General features: G+C 30.1%; 1 protein-coding gene across 1 annotated transcript in view; it reads left to right on the forward strand.

The window, feature by feature from the left end:
• RtcB (RtcB RNA ligase) overlaps positions 1–21,362 on the forward strand; it is a 28,280-nt gene that overhangs the window by 4,941 nt on the left and 1,977 nt on the right. The window contains exons 3-8 of the mRNA XM_067283016.1: positions 82–228; positions 3,177–3,276; positions 9,047–9,203; positions 9,287–9,336; positions 14,450–14,556; positions 15,505–15,664. Coding sequence (XP_067139117.1) covers positions 82–228; positions 3,177–3,276; positions 9,047–9,203; positions 9,287–9,336; positions 14,450–14,556; positions 15,505–15,664 — 721 coding nt within the window. The remainder of the gene's footprint in view (positions 1–81; positions 229–3,176; positions 3,277–9,046; positions 9,204–9,286; positions 9,337–14,449; positions 14,557–15,504; positions 15,665–21,362) is intronic.

Below are 21,362 nucleotides of genomic sequence, written 5' to 3' on the forward strand. Positions count from 1 at the left end.
CTATTAAATTTGATTTATATTGCAATTTTTTAAGTATTATTAATTCTGAAATTACTGTTAATAAAATTAATATATTAATAGGTTGAAGGAATTTTTTATGTTAATAAGCAGTTGGAAAAACTTATGTTTGACGAACTTCGAAATTCCTGCCGACCTGGAATGGTTGGTGGTTTTCTTCCAGCCATGAAACAGATTGCCAATGTTGCTGCTCTTCCAGGAATTGTGGTCGTAAGTTCAAATCTTAAATTTTTATTTATTATGTGGCTTACTAACTACTATTTAAATACAGAGCCGTAACTAGGCAGGTGCAACGGGTGCACCCGCACAGGGCCCACTTGGAAGGAAGGCCCAAACTGCTGCTCACAAGAAATTATATGTTTAAATTTTAAATTTTTCTGCCTTTCTACAGTGCAGTTTGGCAATTACATTTTGCCTTACTTAGACCCTAGATGTCTGCTCAACAGTGCTCCCAACCATGCGACTTTTAGAGGGACATAGTGACGTTGCGGCAACCGCAGACAAATCAGCCAAAAGTAGCAACTTTTGAAATTTTTTTATTTATTTTTTGAGAAATTTAAATTTATGTTTATAGTTTTCAAATTTACAAATTTTTCTCTATAGCGCTCTCTGGCAACGAATATTATTATTATGATATACAAAACCGTATTTATAGATTTTTCTACAGTGTGCAGAGCTAGAAATCTGTAAAGGTAAAATTTTGTAACAAAAGTAAATCTGCCCGGGGATTTTTTTAATTGCTAAATTGCTAAATTGATGTAATTAATGAATTTGCTGAAATGAAAGCCAGAAAAGTTCAATTAAAATAAATCTTATTAAAAATCTGTTGTAATGTATTTGTTTTATTTTCCCAAACCAAATAAATTAAGGAGCCTAAATTCAAATTCTTGCACAGGGCACAGGAATGGCTAGTTATGGCTCTGTTTAAATATAATAATTTCAAGATCTTTATTACATGTCACTCATATTAATTAATAAAGCACTATTGTACAAGTATCGGGTCGAGATTTACAAGGCGCATAATACCAAAGGTTGCATCAACCATAGAGATGCTGATAGTCTTTCTAGTGCATGGAAATCTTTTTACTACAACAATTAATTATATTAATACTTGTTTTATTTTACTGTTTAATTTGTACTATTTTTATGTTACTTTTATTTCATGTTATTTTTATTTTATTATTTTAAATTTAAATGATGTTATTGCTGGCATTCTATTTTTGTTCTAATTCTTCTTTTTAAAGAAGCATTCTATTTTATGTTCCATTTTCAATTTAAAGAGTCTAACTGAAGAGGACTATTAAAAATAGTCGAAAACGTTTTTATTTTATTAAATTTTACTTGTTTGCTGGAAATACCAAGGTGTTTTGTTTTCGTCCAATAATTATATTAAAGCCAAATGATTGCTAGATAAAATCAGGCTACATTACTGCTACTATTAAATACTTAGTAATTTGGACAGTAGTTATTTTATTAAATAATTTAGAAAATTACAGAAGAAAAGAATCAGCCCAGAGTAGGACTCAAAGCTATACTCAAGTAAGTGGCAGTTGAGGGTTTGAGTCCCACTCAAGGCCAATTTTTTCTTCCAGAATTTTCTAAATTGTTTAATAAATTTTAATTTAATTATAATTATTAAATTTAATAAGAGATGGTGCTTAATGCCTACCTCTCTAGTGCCAAATTACTCAGTATTTAATTATTGATAGTAGCAGTGATGTTGTCCAATTTAATCTTGCAATTGTTTGGCTTTAATGCAAATTTTTAAATTTTAATAGGAAAATTTTTGAATTTTTTAAAAATGATACCAGAGTGGCACAAAAGTCAGTTAGCTTATTCAAGTAATTCATGATTGTCAAAAGATTTTAAAGAAAACTAAATTACAGCAGTAATTTAATTTGTAAGAAGTATTTCATATAGAACAATTTTTGTTGTGTAAATAGTATTGTAATTTTGTGGTGCAAGTTAAATAGTAATGTATTTGAATAAAATAACGTAATGTTTTGTAATGGTTAACTGACATTTGGGCCACCTTATATTTTAAAATTAATACAGTATAATTCCAATTTATGAGCATACCTTGTTCCTAAAAACTCTCATAAATCAAAATCTTGTAAATAGGATAAACTTTCTCATTATTTCTTAGTCAACATTTGAATCCAATTTTGATATAATTTAGTCATTTTAACTGTTTTCCAGGTAAGATTTGATCTTATTTGGATCAAATCTTAAAGGAGTTTTGGTGATTTTTGCAGTAGTATGGTTCCATATCCATATTTGCTAGCATCAGTATGAATTGCCATCTCATGACAGGTTGTGGAACAAGATTTCTTGCTAACAGTTTTTTTAATGTGGCAAATGCTACTTTATTCTCACAATGAAAGTGAAAACCTACATTGTTTTTCAGAAGTCACTGAGAGTTTCATCTAGTTATCATTGAGTATCTAGGAATACATTTTCTTAAAGTAGCCTGTGAGACCAAGAAAGCTTTGGATATGCCTCAGTGTGGGTGCTGGAAAATTTGCTATGGCTTTTGTTTTATCTAATGATGGATAAATCTGTCCATTTTTCATAATGTGTCCTAAGAATTCTATTTTGCTTTTTAATAGTCACTACTTTCTTTTATTGATTTCCATTTGCTCTTATTTTTAACTTGAGCCATTTACTCAAGTTAAAAATAAAAGATGGAAAGGCAGTGCTGCTGTCACTATTCTGATCTTTATTATGTAAACATAGAATGTGATGTCACATTATGACTAAATTTTGTAAAGATTTTTCTAAAATTTACATTGAGTTTCTGTAAATAAACATTTTAAAATACACTCTTATGATTTAAAATGAACAACTTATTATACAAATTTAAATATAATGAATTTAAATAAGACTATTGGTAAAAACAGTGTTGAAACTCATGTCAAATAACTTGAAATATTCTTTTCAAGAATTAAAAATATATTAACTAATAAGTAACTAAGGTTATGGTTGTTGAATTCCTGTCAAATTTTTTAAGAAAGAAAATCAAAAACAGCTAGTGTCAAATTCATAAATATTGATTATTTGTAAATTGGGATAATACTGTACTACATTTTTTCTATATATTTTGATATATATAAATAATAGAACAGATTAATTTATTTTTAATTAATTTTTTTCTGTAGCGTTCAGTTGGGCTTCCAGATGTTCACTCTGGATATGGATTTGCTATAGGAAATATGGCAGCTTTTGATATGAGTGATCCAAAGGCAATTGTATCACCAGGTTTTTTTCTTTTTTTAAATTTTGTTTGTAGTTATATAGTTATAAATATATTAAATGACAATTTTAAGAAATTTATTAATTTTCATTTAAGTTAAACTATATCTAAACATCCATCATCTAAATTTAAGAATTAAATTATCTGGCTTTCATGCTTGCAACTATCAAAAATAGCATCTTTTAATTTACATTTTTAATATGTTGTAAAATTTATTTAAATGCTTGTTATTTTTAAACTACTAATCATTTTTTTTATACATTTCTTTTGCATGCCAAATTTATTATTATTGTTACGAGCTGTGGGGCTCAGGATATAAATTGACAGCACAGTTTACCGAAACTTACACTTCTTAGATACACTAACAACAAATTAAACTTTAAATATCTCGTTAAAAGAAACAAAAACAAGATTCTCCACCGTTCTTTTTTCCTTTTTTAAATCGTTCTCCTCTTTCATGCAAAAACAGTTTTTCTCTTTTCTATTCGAATCCTTCTTTTTTTCTTTTTAAAATCGTTCTTTTTTGTTTTTCCACTTTCCACACCGTGGCGCTTGTTTTTTCTGGAGCCGGCGTGACATTATTATTATTTATTTTTGACTTTATCTCACGGCACTAGAAGAACATTTTTTGCAGGCTCACAATAGGGTGACCTGATCACTATGTGGTTTTCCTAGGGATAGGGCTTGACATATTTGCAATTTAAAATTTCTGGGGTTTTCTGACCATTTTTCTGGTCCCTAGAGTAGCAGATTGATGACTATCAAGTTTAGCCATTCCATCAAATTCAAATTTTTAAAAATTTTTGGAGATTAAGACTATAAAACAATAAATTATGCATTTGCCTGTAAATGAAATTAACTGTTAAGCAATTCTTCAGTTTGAAAGGACCATTAATATCTAATAGTTTACATCATATGCTCTGTGAAAAATAAGATTTGGTTTTGAATTAAATTAAAATTAACTTCTTTACTTTTTATTAATTAATTTTTTTTATTTCAGTTATACTGCAAAAGTGTATTCATTTATACCAGTGTTTCTCAACCTCTAACAAATCATCGCCCCCTTCAATAAAACCTTTACGTAGTATTGCCCTCTTCACTTCGAAAAAAATTTTGTCAATCGGCTAATCAGGACCCCAAATATAATTCCTGCCACATGACAGAAAAGGGTTAAAAGTGGAAAGAAGAAGGATTATAGGAATGCTATTTGTTTAATTATTGTACGATATAATGAATAAAATATCTAATTATTCTTAATACAGTGGTGCCTCATATAACGTACTTAATCCATTCCAGGGGCACGTCCATTAAGTGAAACGTCCGTTATACGAAATGCAATTTCCCATAGAAATACACGTTAAAACATCTAATTCGTTCCGCAGCATAAAATAACCGTACTGTATCATTAAAAAAATGAACATGGGGTGCGTTATTTTATTCCTCCGCGTAACTCCGCGTGAGCGACATTTGTTTAAAAATTCCTGCGGAACGCGTTCCTAAATTCCGGTGGGAGTGCGCGTCGTCGAACGGCATAAACGGCCGCTTGTAGCAGTAGTTTACGGTGGAAAGCAACATGGCGTCCTCCATGGCTCAGATAGTTTCGTTTCTGGGTCCATTATGTGGTTTTATGAATGAAAATTTAGAAATTGTGAAAGCGCCAGTTAGTGCACGCGGTGATGTAAGTGTCTTTATGAATTTTTTTCGAATGGTAGCTGGCATTCTAATTTTTTTCGTGGCTATTTTGAATGCTCTTTCAACAAATAATCCATTTTATGGTTAAATTTTACAATTGGGACCCTTCTTTTGCCTTTAAAAGCTCATATTTTAGAATTATAGATTCCTCCATCACGATACTATCGATAGTGCAGGCGCTGCCATCTTTCTTTCACCGTCATTCCTAAATGCCTACAAACAGCAGCACACTCCCGTAGTAGCGGAAACGCAGAGCAACCGCTATTAAAGAACGCACCCGTGGAGCAGTCACCAATTATGCCGGAAAGTTCGTTGTTCGCAGTTAGTCCGTTGCTCGAGTCACGTAACAGCCAAACAGAAAGTCCGTTGTTCGCAGCATCCGTTATTCGAGGCGTACGTTATACGAGGCACCACTGTATAATGTTTTACTATATCGCCCCAAGAAAATTGTTTTTCGCCTCCCCCAAAAATATAAATTGTTGCTAATCGCCCCCAACATGGAAAAATCGCCCACCTGGGGGCGATATCGCCCCCGTTGAGAAACACTGATTTATACTATAAATTGTTTATCTATTGATACTAGTCATATCCAGCAAAATATTTGCAGTAAAAAATTGTTAAATTACAAATAAATGAAATAAATAAATTTATTTATATACAATTTCTTGGTACACAAAATTTTGTGTAAATACAGTTAGGAAACTTTCTTTGTTCTAAAGAATGACACAACTCTTTTCCAAAAGTTTAGAAATGTTTTGATCAACAATCATCCTATCTATGTTATTGCATCATAACATTAAGAATGTAAGCTTTTGTGAAAGTGTTAAAATTTTATTGAAATTATATGCATGCTTCATTAAAATTTGTCATAAATATTTTTCTTGAAATATTTTAATTTAGGACTATTGTTATAATCTGGGTTGAGTTCATGTTTGTTCTTTGATTGTTTGCTTATATCAAGATAATGGCCAGGATGTTCATGAATTGGTCTATCTTAAGTCAAACCAATGATGATGTTGATTTCTTGGACCAAGGCTTTCATGAGGCTCTGGATCATTCCAAATAATCTGATCAAGTTTCAACAACAAAAAATTCATTTTAAGTATATATATATATACAGTAGAGCGTCGATAAGTGGAACGTCGGTAAGTGGAATGGCCAGAAAGTGGAACGATTTTCAGTTGGACTGTGTCGTGCTGAATCGAATGTTTTTGATACTAAATTTACTTCTAAAGTATAATTTTCATGTTTTTTATATTCTTTAATATATTTATTTTGTTTGTACAAAATGCAGAAATAATTTTTAACGATACGATAGCCTCGATGATTATTATAAAAATTTTCGTTAGGCTTAAAATCGACGAAAATTCAACACGAAGCGATACGCAACGGAGAAAAATTTGAACATCAGACAGGTTAATGTATTTTTTCGTACAAAGTCGGAAACTGGAACAATTCATTAACTGGAAGGACCACAGTCCCCAATTGGTTCCACTTTTCGACGCTCTACTGTATATATATATATATGTGTGTGTATCAATATAAACTAAATCCTGAAACCTTTCATACTGTACTGGGATACTACATACTCCACATGCTTTATTAGTGTTGATGGCATCCTTACAATTAGGGAAGGGTTACTTACATCTGTACATTATTTTAGTACCCTGGTTTTTTGCTATTTCTTTGTATAACTTCTGCATTTTGTTTGTAATCAATCACTATGTGGTTTTGGTTATTTGTGCATATATTGTTTTTATTTGAGTTACATAAATAACCAAAACCATATAGTGATTGATTACAAACATAAATGCATAAATTTTTTTTGCTTTTGCATAAATGCAAAAGCAAAAAAAAAAAATAGAGGTACTAAAATAGTGTAGACATAACTTCTCCATATACAAATTGCTCTGTAATTGCAAGGATGCCATAAACATTAATAGAGCACCTGGGTTATTTAGTGTTTTAGTATGGGATGAAATGTTTCAGAATGATTTAGTTTATATTGGTTCAACCAAATGATCCCTGAACAAAAGACTGGCTGAGTGCAAGTATGAAATAGAAAATAAAAAAGATCCACTGCCTTGTTTACAGATGTTTTCAAAAATGACATAGAAGCAAAACTACACCAAGCCAACATCATAAAATAAATCCTCTGTATGTATCAAATTAGAACAATAGAGACTTTAGAAATTTTCAAAGCTGATGTGAAAGGGGAATGCATCAATTTCAAGGAAGAAAATAAATCTCATGTGACAGGTATATTATGACAATCCCAATCCAATTCACAAAAAATAATCATAAATATATGCATATTAATATTGGTTTTGTACCATTATACATCTACAGCTATTACATAAATTTTACACATAATTTCTTGAATGTATTCTCCGTGGACAATTTCCAAATATAAAATTTGTAATTCATCCTTGTTTTTCAAATATTCCAGCAAATGGAGAACAAAATAGACCTGATGTAGATTGAAAATGTTTGTCGTTTATTAAAATTCTTAACTGTTTTATATAAAAGTTTTGAAATGTTTGATTTATTTAAACAATTAGTATTGTCAAGAAAATTTTGAAGTTGGCCTCATCTAGTATTAAATGTATTTAAGTTTTATAATAAATTTGGTAAAACCAGTGTATAATTTGTAAATTTGTAAATTTACTACAGTACTTGTGCAATTGCCAATTTCATGAATTTGGTAGAAAATACACAGTGTAATGCCAAATTCTTGAAATTGGTACATCAACTGTCTATTACATAAATCATGCAAATTTTTGCCTATTGAAATTTGTAAAGAAGTTTTAATTTAATTAGTATATGAAAATTTTTACATATTTTAATACATTTTTCATAAATTAAAAATTTTTGTAACATCATTTAATAATAATTTTTTCTACCTGTTTTTAACATTTTTTATATACAGTATGTCTGGGAAGTCTGTATACCCTTATGATATTTTTAGTTAATGGCATATATCTCTATGAATATTTAGGTCTGGCATGCATTATGAACTTTTTATTAGCCAATAGTTTATTCAGTGAATGTATTGCAGCATATGAAAGTTCATACATTACTGACAAAAGTGTTTACTGAACTTTTATGTTGAACCAGAATATGACTGAATTGTCTGCTAACATACCTAGAACATTAGAATTCCATATCTCTGTGCAAACTTTATAACTAAATTGTTGCCCAATGCATGATATCAGTCTCCTTACTCCCTATTCCCACTTCTCCCAGTGGATGATTAGTTGTGTTTGGAAGTGCATGGAGAGTACTCTTCTTGTTAGTTGTTTACTTTGAAAAAAATCTTCGTGAACACTGGAAATCATGGAGCAATCCGATTTGACACAGAAATTTATTGTATGTATAGAGAAAAGATCAACTTTATTCAATAGATGGAATATAGCAACTGAAATGCAAAGGAAAAATTATGGCAACTTTGAGACTAGAAAAATATCAAAACAGCTACATGATGACAGTTTAATATATTAATGCACTTGCTGTCAGAAAACAGCTTTGTCTGTTAGTGCATGCAGATCCTACTTTCATTGACCAAGCAGTTGTTTATAGTTGCATTTGTCCTTAATGTTTGGAAGAAAGAGTTGTGAGCATATGGTCTTGTTTGCATGTTAGAGTTGAAATGGAGATACATGTTCTTTTTCTGTTGAGGATAGGTTGGATTGCAAATATATGTTGTTCCATAGAACAAACAATTAGCAATGTGTAAGATGCCTTTTGGGAACAATTTAATATGACTCTATTGACAGAAAGAACTTTCCTTGGAAAGGAAGGCATTTATGGTGGAAAGTGTGAAAGAGTACAGGAGGCCTTCAGCTTGGTCACACCTTTAATGTTGGAAAACATGCTTTCCAACATTATAGGTGTGACCATCCTGACAAAGGACTTTGAGGCACATAAATTGTGTGTCCAGCACAACAGAGAACTTTTTCATTGATTTTATTATTAAATTAAAGGGTTTTTACAGGAGTATACAAATTTCCCAGATGTACTGTATATCTTACAGAAAGAAAAACATTTTGAAATATTTAAATTAATAAATATGAACATTTTTAGGTGGTGTTGGTTTTGATATTAATTGTGGTGTTAGGTTATTAAGAACAAATTTAATGGAAAAAGATGTTTTACCTGTAAAAGAGCAGTTAGCTCAAAGCATGTTTGATCACATCCCAGTTGGTGTTGGATCAAAAGGTATCATTCCTATGAATGCTAGGTATGTATTCTTTTTTTATTTGATATATCTATAGTTATGTTGATATATAAGATATAAATTTCATTGTTTTTCTTAATTTTAAGGGATTTAGAAGAAGCCTTAGAAATGGGTGTTGATTGGTCACTCAGAGAAGGTAAGAATCTTTGATTTATATTTTTAAATATTTGATATGAATACATCCTATATTCAATTAAGATTCATTTTAAAATGCCAAAAAATATAATCTTGATAGTTTTTATTTTAAAATTTAGAATTGTGAAATGTCAGTTTTTCCAAATGATTACCAGATTAAATAGGGCTCTATTACTGCTGCTATTAATTATAATTATAAAATTTAATAAGAAATGGTGCTTAATGCCTACCTTCAGGACAAATTATTCGGTATATAATTATTAATAGTAGCAGTAATATTGCCTAATTTAATCCAGCAATTGTTTGATTTTAATATAACTGTCAGTCTTAGTGATGTTCATATATGCTAGTATCCAATGAATCAATTTTCTGATTGATAGTTTCTTATATGAAAACATTTTAGTACTGCTTTAAACATCATGAAATCTGTTTTCAAGAGGTTTAAAGTAATATAAATACTTTTTTACCAAATTTTTTACATATCTGTATGCACTTTCTTCAAAGTGTGCACTGCCTAGCTGTAGACAATGTTCATATCATTCACATAGATTATCAAATATATCCTGGAACAAAGGTTGCTACAGAACCCTGCAAAAGGAGACAATTTGCTTGCATAATGGAGGCACAGTTCTTGGCAGATCTTCACATTTGAACACACTCTTTTTTAACATTCCCCACAAGTAGGCATCAGATGGTGTATGATCGGGGGTATGGGACAGGTATGTAAAGTCTTGGAAAAAAGTATTTGTCCACTCTTGGATAAATACTTTTTTCAAATTTATCTAATACAATATATAAAATAAACTACAAGCAGTACTTGTTAAATTAGCTTCATTTTGGTTTTCAAAGAATCAAGACTGTTTTTCAGTCAGAGTGCATTCTGACTGAAAAACAGTCTGGATTGGCAGATAGCATAAAAAGTAATGATTGCTGATTTGTAATACCATATTGGTCAGTAAGAAAAATTTTGTATGTTCAGGTAAATTTGGCTTGATAAAAATGAATGAAACAAACTGGGCCATACTATCAATCGCAATGAATGCTATGAGATGTTTTGAGCTGATGTAAAAAGCAAATGGAATGGAACTCTCCCTTTTGTGAGAAGTCATTTTTTGATAACTGGGCAATATTCTCTGGTAATTCTGTCTCTGCTGTAGAAGGTATGGAGAAGCATTAATGATAATACAGTATGCACCAAAATATACAGTACTGAAACTTGCATGTGCATTTGGCAATAGGATGTAGTAGGAGCTAAGTAGTGAAAAGAAAGGCAATGCTTTTACTGTCATCCAAAGAACACTATAGGGGTATGGTGATTAGTCATTTCTTCAGGATTTGAGAAGGTTCTGTCATGCAAAGAGCCTTCACATGAATAGACAGTGGTATGAACAGGATCGGGCAACCAGCCATACTGCTTGAGAATCTCTAGCCATTCTGCACGGAAACTTTCCAGACAAATCATTTCATGTGGTACTGACTTTACATACCTGTCCCATACCCCCGATCATACACCATCTGATGCCTATTGGTGGGGAATGTTAAAAAAGAGTGTGTTCAAATGTGAAAATCTGCCAAGAACTGTGCCTCCATTGTGCAAGCAAATTGTCTCCTTTTGCAGGGTTCTGTAGCAACCTTTGTTCCAGGATATATTTGATAATCTATGTGAATGATATGAACATTGTCTACAGCTAGGCAGTGCACACTTTGAAGAAAGTGCATACAGATATGTAAAAAATTTGGTAAATACTATAAATGCTACAATATAAATGTGTTCAATTAGAAAGAAAAAAAAAAGTAGTATTAAACACTAATAGTACTACAATACCATCTGAATAGTCTGAATTGATAGGGAATGAGACAGCCTTGACCTATTGAAAACTTGAAGTAAGAGTGTATATATATACATACATATATACATATATATATACATATACATATATATATATATATATATATATATATATTACTTTAGGCCTTTAGTTATTACCATTTTTCATTATATATATATATATATATAATGAAAAATGGTAATAACTAAAGGCTTTAAATAATTAGTTAATTAACATGACAATAATTATTATTTATATGCTGTATTTTTGTGGAATGATCAGCATCCTGGTCTATCTGGGGAGACCATTAAATCAGATATTTCTGTATGGTAAAAACTGGCATGCCAGTTCAGGTTCAAGTAAGGATATACATACCACTTTAGAGAGTGCATTAAAAAAAATGAATGAGTTACATGACTTACTTTATCTTTGTGGAATGACTAGCGTGCCACACAAAACTGAGGGAGATCAGTATGCCGGTAAAACTGTGACTAAAAAATAAAATTAATCAGATGTAACAAAATTAGTTGTTAAGTAAATGTTAAAGAAAGCATTTTTTCAAGTAATAAAATAATAATATTATAATTTGGCTGACTTAAAATCAGGAAGAGAATTTTCATTTATAGTGCAATAAAGCAATTAATGGCTTATTGACATTAGTAGTAGTCAGTGTGGACTACACTGACTATCTACCCTGACCTTAAAAAATAACACCTTCTCAAATTTCATACAAAGGAGATGTTAATCAGTGTATAAGTCAAGATAATTTACAGCCAGTTTCTGAAATTTAATATGCTTATTTTTGCATTTTTATATTGAATTATAATAAAATAAATGTAAAAAAAGCACTTTCATTCATCCCATAGGTATTTTACATCTTTAGAAAGAAGACAAAATGAAGAAATTAAAAATATAATTGTAGGTTTTGATATCATTCCGGCAGTTTTGCAGTTTTAGAATAACTTGTTTGTTTTTTTAAATGTGCCCTCTAGAAAGGGATGTATAACCCCACTTAAACCAGCATGCCGACATTCTCCCAAGATAAACTGGCATGCCAGTTTTTATCATATGGAAAAGTCTGATTTCATGGTCTCCCTGGATAGACCAGCAGGCCAATCATTCTATGAAAATATGGTAAAAACAAATGAGTTTTTATTTTAGAACAGTGAAACTGTCAGCATTACATCAAAAACTATGATTATACACTGGTGGACAAAATCTAAGGACGAATGCCATTTTCAACAATTACAGTTAGAAATTGAACTGCAGCAGCCTGTTGAAATATGCTTGAAATTGTGATGTATTCTGTTATGTAAAACTTATGCAAATGTCTGAGTTTTGCACACGGTCACGTGACAGCACAGATTTCAGGCAATCTGCACATGCAGTCAGTTTTCGTTGGATGTGAAATTTGAACAGGAAGGAGTGAAGTTACAATAATAAAATTCTGGACATGTCTTCCAGGCATCATTTAGATGATTTTACTCATAGAAGAATAATTGGAAAGTGGAAGAAGAGTGGAAAATAACAGATGTTTTGCGTGAATTTACATTGTGCACAGTATCATTTCTAGACTATCGGCAACATTTCAAACTAGTGGAATGTGCAGCAGGCACAATGGGAGAGATTGTCCTAGCAGTACAACACCCCAAGAAGATCAGTATATTGTTCTTTCAGCAAAAAGGAACCGACACAGCACAGCTGGTGAACTGGCAAGTCATTTACAGGCAGCCACAGGAACTAAGATATCCTGTAAAACTGTTGCAAGACATTTGTGAAAGAAAGGACTATATGCCCAAAGACCTGTTGTGTGTGTCCACTCTTGAGAGTTCACAGAAGCACTCATTTGCAATGGTGCCATCTGCATTGCAATTAGACTAATGATGACTGGGCTATCATGCTCTTCTCAGATGAGAGTAGATTCAGTTTATCATCTGGTTCTAGATGGCAATTGATATGGCATGAGGTTAGCAGTACTTATTGTCCCAAAAATATTCAGGGAAAGGATCGATATCTGACTTGCAGTATCATGGTGTGGGCAGGCATCATGGTCAATGGCTGTACGGACCTGTATGTGGTTGACCGAAGGACCATGACTGGCCAATGATACATTGATAATTTTCTTCTACAATTGACAATGTTCTTCTCCCCATTCAATTTTTCTAAGGTGCTGTCAGTGAAAAGTTTTGTTTTATGGATGATAAAGTACCTTGTCATTGTACACAAGCTGTAGAGGGGTGAGTGTCTTAACAGTGAGGATATTCATCACATAGTCTGGCCAGCCCATTCTCCTGACCGGAATTCGATTGAAAATGTAAGGGATGACTTGGGGAGACGTATTGCTGGTTGATAATATCCACTGACAAACAAGGAGACCCTCATCCGTGCAGTGAAAGGGGAATGGGACAACTTGTTTCAACAGCTCCTGGATCATGTTTTGAGTATGCCACATTATGTACAAAGTTGCATTGCACTTCATGGTGACCATATCCCTTACTGACATGATGCTCAGGATTGTTTGTAGTAAATATTGTGCATTTTTTGTACAACCATGCCTTTGGACAATATGCATCTTTTACAAAAACACGCTCTTCTGACATCCTGCATACTTTCTTTGAACATAATTATTACATTAAATCATGTTGAATATGCTGTCAATAGTATTGTTTTCTTCTTGGTCTACAACACATGTAGTTTCATATACATGCCCATTTCGTCTTCATCCTTAAGTTTTGTCCACCAGTGTATGTTAATTTCTTCATTTTGTTTTCTTTCTAAGGACATAAAATACTAGTGGAATTCTGAAAGTGCCTTTTTTTATGTGTATTTTATTGTTATTTGATTCAAAAATAAATACTGTATTTTACGGACTATAAGACGCACTTTTTTCTTCGAAAAATTGCCTCCAAAATTCAGGTGCGTCTTATACTCCGTAGCGTCTTATAGGTATTTTTTTAAAAAAAATTGCTTAAAAATTAAGGTGCGTCTTATAGTCTGTAGCGTCTTATAGTCCGTAAAATACGGTATATTAAATTTAAAAAACTTGCTGTAAATTATCTCAGCTTACACCAATTAACATCCACTTTGTGTGAAATTTGAGAGGAAGGTGTTATTTTTAAGGTCAGGGTAGATGGTCAGTGTATTTCAATTTATTTTTATTGTATTTAAGTTTTTACTAATTAAATTGAATGCAAATTATATACACACACAAGTAATTTGCAATAATAACAATAATAATAAATCATCATACTTGTAATTGTTGGTAAAAAATTTTTACCTGATTAGGATATGCTTGGGCTGAAGACAAAGAACATTGTGAAGAATATGGAAGGATGTTAAATGCTGATCCAAATAAAGTTTCAATGAAAGCAAAAAAACGTGGTCTTCCTCAAGTAGGTTGTTTTTATATTATAATTTAAAATAAATATGTTTAGATGAAAAACTATTATTTTTTTAAAACTAATTTTAAGTATATTATTTTTAAAAAAATAATGTATTGTTGAATCAAAATTCATTTATCACAATAAAAACATTGAAGAGAAGTAAATTAATTTTTATTTTATTACTCTTTAGTGTCTAATTTTTAAATAGTTTTATCTTGGATGAATAGTCAGAAAAGAAGTTTGTATTTTAACAACTACTTTTTTTAGGCATTTACAAAAAACTGACATAACTTTTAAAAAAAAATTTTTAAGTTAAACCTTTGTATACTTTTTAATGTTTTAATAATTTTCTTTTATATTTTTACCTCAGACCTAGAGTGGGTGTTTGGGAAATATCAATTTTTTAAAACTATTTTAATAATATATATATGCATTGAAAAAGTTAGAATTCAATTGCTTTATTCAATCAAAAGTTATTAAAAAAAAATCAAAAAACATCAATATTGGGAGTGGAGGTGAGTTTGAAAATTTTTTGAAACAAATATGTTTATTTTTTTGAGAAACTAAAAATTTATATGAGTAAAAAAGTTTCATAATTCGGAAGCTTTTTGAGATATCGCTTCCACTCCTTAATATCTCCCAATAGTCTGATTTCCTGAACATTTCTAGAAACATTTCTCCCAAATACTTGTACATTCACTCATACTAACATCCATACATAGAGGAAAAAAACCCTAACTTTTTTTTTTTTTTTTGTTTGTATTTTTTTGACATTTTAATGTCCCAAGTCCAAAAATGTAAAAATCTTGGGTTGTATCATTTTTTGACTGATTGCTACACTTTTCCTCTGTTATATAACAGTCTGGAAAGTAAAAAATAACAAAAGTATTTGTTTTAGCAAACTCTTTATAACATTATGTGATAAATTAACAATAATTATTTTAATTTGTTGTAAAGTTAGGTACACTTGGTGCAGGAAATCATTATGCTGAAATTCAAGTTGTTGATGAAATATATGACAAGACATCTGCTAGTAAAATGGGAATTGAGAGTAAAGGACAAGTGTGTGTGATGATTCATAGTGGAAGTCGAGGATTTGGACATCAAGTAGCTACTGGTATTTATAATTATTTTATTCAAATATTTACTGAATAAAAGTATATCATTTAACTTTGTTGATCAAGACATACAAGATGTAAAACTTTAATCAACAAAGTTATATTTTAATTTAAATAAAAAGTTTGCCATAATTTTCAATTATTTGTTAATAAATAGTTTTCTAATAATTTTTAAGTTACAAACAGTAAAATTTGTGTAACAATTATATTACATACCTATACAGTATTTCCTTGATTAAACCCTAGTCTTCAAACAAACCCCAGATTGAAAAGCATGGGAAATGTGTTGAAGTATTGCACTGTATAGGCAATGTAGTTTAGAATAACAGGTAAGACTTTAACTAAAATTCTACCCTTTCAAATTGTTATAATCAGATAGCATTTACTATTCCATTGTTCACGAAAACATTTTTTTGAATAAAATTATAAATATTATCAAATATTGAGTGTGGAAAACGCATTTAACTTCGCAATTAACTTCATAGGCTGAGCGCTTATCACATGAAGGGTAATTAGAAAACTTGAATCATGAAGAAATGGTGAGTTTGAACTAGAAGAAAGTAATCAGCATCCTGATTCTAACAATGACATTGAAGTAGACACAAATGGCAACATAATAACTGAACTGGAAGAAGCTGTGAATTGGGCTAAGAAAGCAGTAATTATTTCAATTGTTGTAGCTGTAACTTATAACAATAGGTTATTTGCTACAACATTTGAAATAATTAGTTTTCTTACTCAATGAATGGTTTTGATGGTTCAGAAAATGTACAGTTAAGGTATTTCTTTCAGTTTTTATCCACTCATCTCCTGTTGCAAGGCAATAAATCCATTTCAAAAACCCTATGTATACAAACAATTTAAAAATAAACCCCTGTGGGGATTAATCAAGGCAATACAATGTGTAAATATATATAAAGAAATGTTAATTTTTTTCTTATTTAAATTTACAATGAAAAATCAATTCTTAGACATTTTCAAGATACAGCAATTTTTTCTTGCTAAATTAAAAATTTCTGCATGCTTAGACATTTTTCTTTAAATTTGATCTTCTTTTCTTTTTAAAATAAATGCATTATGATTTGTTAATTAACAGTTTCTAATTTGCTTTCCTAAATGTTCTTTCTCTCAAAGAGGCTAGAAATGTAAGACTAGATGAATAGAGTTATATATATATATATATATATATATATATATAATGTGCTATATGTATGTGTGTATGTATGTTACTTAAACCCTAAAATCCATCAGAACCTGATCTTACTAGGCAAAACTAATTCTAACAAAACCTCCTTTGTTAATTCTAGAATTAACAAGATGCAGTTGACAATACTAATGTTTACTAAAAATACTAGTTAATATGAATTCTGCCTAGTATGAAACAGTAATGACTGAAATTTCTCACTGTTAAAACATGATTGTAGTAAAAACTACCGTATTTTACGGACTATAAAACGCACCTTAATTTTTAAGCAATTTTTTAAAAAATACCTATAAGATGCACCTGAATTTTGGAGGCAATTTTTCAAAGAAAAAAGTGCGTCTTATAGTTCGTAAAATACGGTAGTTGTAACTGAAAAAAAATAACAACTGTTGTAATTAGTAAAAAAAATTTTATTAGGTCTATTACTTTAATCATTGTATTGGTACATGCTATGCTCGTCTCTCCTTTATTTGTTGGAACAAGGCATGCTATTGTGCTATTTCAAGATACAAAGGTTCAGTAGGACAAACTTGGCCAAATGATCCTGGTAAAACATATTGTACTCATCCTGTGAAGAATGGGCAATTGGAAACTAAATCTGCCTTTTTATTTTTCTCTTTTTGGCATGTTTTGCACATTAATAAAATAATATTTATAATTTCAGTTGTTACATTGTCATATTTTCTTGACATTTCAATTTTTTGTCCCTGTATTCTATGGCTACATGAGCACTTTCATAAGATCAAATATTTTCTCAACTGGTAGATAGTATTTTTTAGGTTCACCTTTTATAATCAACTTTTTTATTTTACTAGTTTCAAGAACATCAAATCTTTCAGTTTTTATATTGCAAAGGCATCATCTTTACAGATTGTATTGTCTTCACAGGTGTTTAGATTGTTTTTTCAATGTCAAAAGCTTTTGAAACAAATATTTCCATATTTTTCTCAGATCCTTCTCACATTGTATTTCATCAATCATGTCAAATAAGTGTAATAAGCACAGTAATTAATTAATGCATTTTTACACACTACTAAAATACACAATTTAAAAAATTAACAAAGACAACTTTTGATACACAACAGTCCAACTGCAAGACACCTGTAACTCCTAAATAACTACTAATAGGAAGTTCTTAACTTTTGAAATCTAATTACACAGTTTATTTGACAAATGATGCATAGAGTTGATGCAGAATTGGCCCTAGTCTGAACTGGTCTAAACTTGTCAAAATACTTTTTAACGTATCTCAGTAAGAACTAGTTAGAAACTGTAAATATCTCAAAAACAGTAAAATCTGGTGGTTACTGAAAAGAGCTAACACCAGCCAGTAAATTCTAAATTTAAATACAGAAATACCTCATACTTTAAATGTTTCAAAGTTTGAATGCTAAATTCAACAAAAATCTGCTCTGGAGTTCAAATGATGCTTCAAAGTTCAAACTATGTTCACATTGAAAAAATCTGCTCAACGTATAAAAGCCATCTATTGTGTGTGCAAATCTTCTCTTGTGATATCATGTATTGTGATCATTTAAAAAACAAAAGATACTTATATTGACTGAGAAACAAAATAAAATAATTAAAACTAGAACTCAGTGAACAATTATTTATTGTGACATTGTCACAATGCTGGGCTGCAATTTTTAATCATATTCTTAATTTATTTAATTTAAAATATATGCCTTGTATCTCAAATTATCAGTGTCTTACCCTGTACAGTACATCATACTTTTCCTGACAACAACAGAGTTGCGCCAGTCATCTATGTAACTCCATTTAGGGAAAAATTTTTGAATTCAATTTACATGACTTTCAGGCTAGGCTGGAAGTTCATATAGGTAATTGAGGCTTCCTGCTCCTAAGCTTTCCATATCTGGTCTCAACTTTCATCTATCTAACACTGTTCTTAAGATTAAGGAAGGACATACAGACAGACAAATGGACGACAATGGGAATTTATAGGTCTACAATTTTTTCAAATTGCAACCAAAAAATTATATTCTTTAATTGGCAAGAAGAATGCTTGTTTGGTTTTAGACAAAAATGCTTGAAGACTGACTTCTCAACATTTTCAGGTTCATGCTGTAACCAGGGCTGCGTAGTCGGTAAAAAAAACATTCGACTACGACTCCTAATAATTTTAGTAGGTCGATTTCGACTTCAACTCCCGACTCTGGCAAAATTAAATACCAAGTCATTTTATGGGGGCAGAGATGCTCATAGAGGGGTCCTTACTCTAAACTCTAAAAGGAACCCCGGGCATTTACCCAAATACTTTTATATGTAGACTGTTTTTTCCAAGCTCCGATGGCCCATAAAAAAAGACAAGTCAAACAAGACAAAAAACAAGTCGAACAAGACAAAAAAACTGCCCTCGTAGTTAGTATTTTTAATATTTAACTTACATTAATATTTATTTGTATAAAAAAATTAATTTTTAACAAATATTTAATAAGAGGAGTAAGGGTGCGATAAAATTCTACATCTACATACATTCGACAGCATTTGCACTTCAATTTTACCCTTCCAGAAAAGTTAGTCCAACTAAAAAGTGTGCGATCTAGCTACTTCAGCCCCTTGTTCAGAAAAGAAAAATATGAACTTTCATTAATTAGTCTAGCTCATTCAGAAAAATAGAGTACTTATTTAGAGCAGGGATAATAAAGGAATGATTCAAAAATATTTAAATTCAATCAGGTCAAAATAATTTAACTACTAAACACAAACACTACAAAGAACACTACATATTTAATAAATTAAATTGATGCATTTTGTATTTAAAATAAATGAATTATAACAAAATATAAAAAGATTTTTAAAAATTAATAAATATATAATAAATTTTCTTTCATTTAAATAAAAAACCTAAAGTAAATTTAAAATGTGAGAGTCGGAATTTTACAGATTTCTATTGTTACAGTGCTTTAAAAAACACTTTTACATAAACTTCTTTATGATAAAATTGCACCTTAGTCCTCAAAGAAACATAAGAAACATAATAATCAATTTAAGTCTGAAGAATTAATTCTGTTCACAATTAAATATTAAAAAATATTTAATTTTTCTATTACTATTTTCTAGTTTCTGTATGGCTCTTATGCTTTAGCCTAGTCAGCCTTATAAATATTAATAAAACAGCCCTGAATTCATCTCTGTTTTCCAAAGAAGAGTTTTTCCAGTTCCATTGTTTAAAAATCATTTATAGATTACAATATATTGATAAAGTTATTGTTTATTAACAATTCTTCAAATTCTAACTGGACAACTTATTAGTACATAAAATCTCACTAACCTTGAAAATTAGTTCAGCAGTTGTCAAAATTATCACCTTTCTAACATTTTTAACATATTCTGAAAGTCTTCATCAGGAAATTCAAAAAAATGGAATGTTTGTTGAATCTTTGAACAGGAAAATTTACTTTTGAATTTGCTGTCATGTACACATTACACAATGCACGGATAAGTAGTTCATAAGGTACTGTCAAAGCATGCCTGCCATGCTTTCAAGATTGCTCTTTCATCCTTGTTGTTAATGCAATTTCCTGCTCTCTTTGCCTTGAAAATTTTAAGGCCTTTCATTTCTCTAATATATTTCTCATGTATGAATGTTTTTAACATGGAGAATTGTTGAAATAATTGGACCATCCCTGCTCTTATCATTTATTTCATATGTTTTGACAATGCATTCTTATGTGAAATAAAGTATAGTTAAAACTAAAATTAACCAAGGGGCTTTGTTAGAACTGGTAAGATTGTATTCTGACAGATTTCAAATTTTGACTGTATCACATATACAATGGTGGAAACTGAATCTGCAATAAAATAGTATGTATCATAATCATCTAATCTAATTTGAAAATACTATTAGAAGATAAATTTATTGTGTAGTAATGTGCTGAATTATTTGATCATTTAGTTACATAATTTAGCATGCAATTAAAGTTTTATCCTTCTAAAAGGAAAGCTGGAAACTATACCAAACAATTTTTATTTTTTCTAGATGTTGGTGGATGTCTTTATTAAAACTCTCTTTATTAAAAGTCTTTCAGTAATTTAATTACTGAAAGACTTTTGTTTATCACTTACTCTTTGATAATTTTATTATTTTTATAACATGTTTAATTTTATCTTCCATTCTTAACTTATTCTAGTTATCTGTATATTTCTTATTGTCGTCTTCAAATTTCAGGTTGTTTTTTCTATTTATTTATTTTTTTGCTCTTTCTCATAAAAACATCTTAACATATACTTTGACATAGTTTATTTTTTTTAAATTAAAATATTTGTCTTATGGCACTTTATCTGCCATATGACAAATAGTCAGATTTATTAATAAAATAAAATAAAATAAAATCTATGTATCATGTTATACATTTCTAATAATAAAATTAAAAACTTAATTTTGACTTGTAAAACTATAAAATGAGTGTGTATTCTTTCTAGATTGTATTTTATAGCATTAAATTGATTTAACTTACTTCTTGATAATA

This window comes from Centruroides vittatus, unplaced genomic scaffold (genome assembly GCF_030686945.1).
Source record: "Centruroides vittatus isolate TY-2023 unplaced genomic scaffold, ASM3068694v2 contig_975, whole genome shotgun sequence".
Classification (NCBI taxonomy): Eukaryota; Metazoa; Arthropoda; class Arachnida; order Scorpiones; family Buthidae; genus Centruroides; species Centruroides vittatus.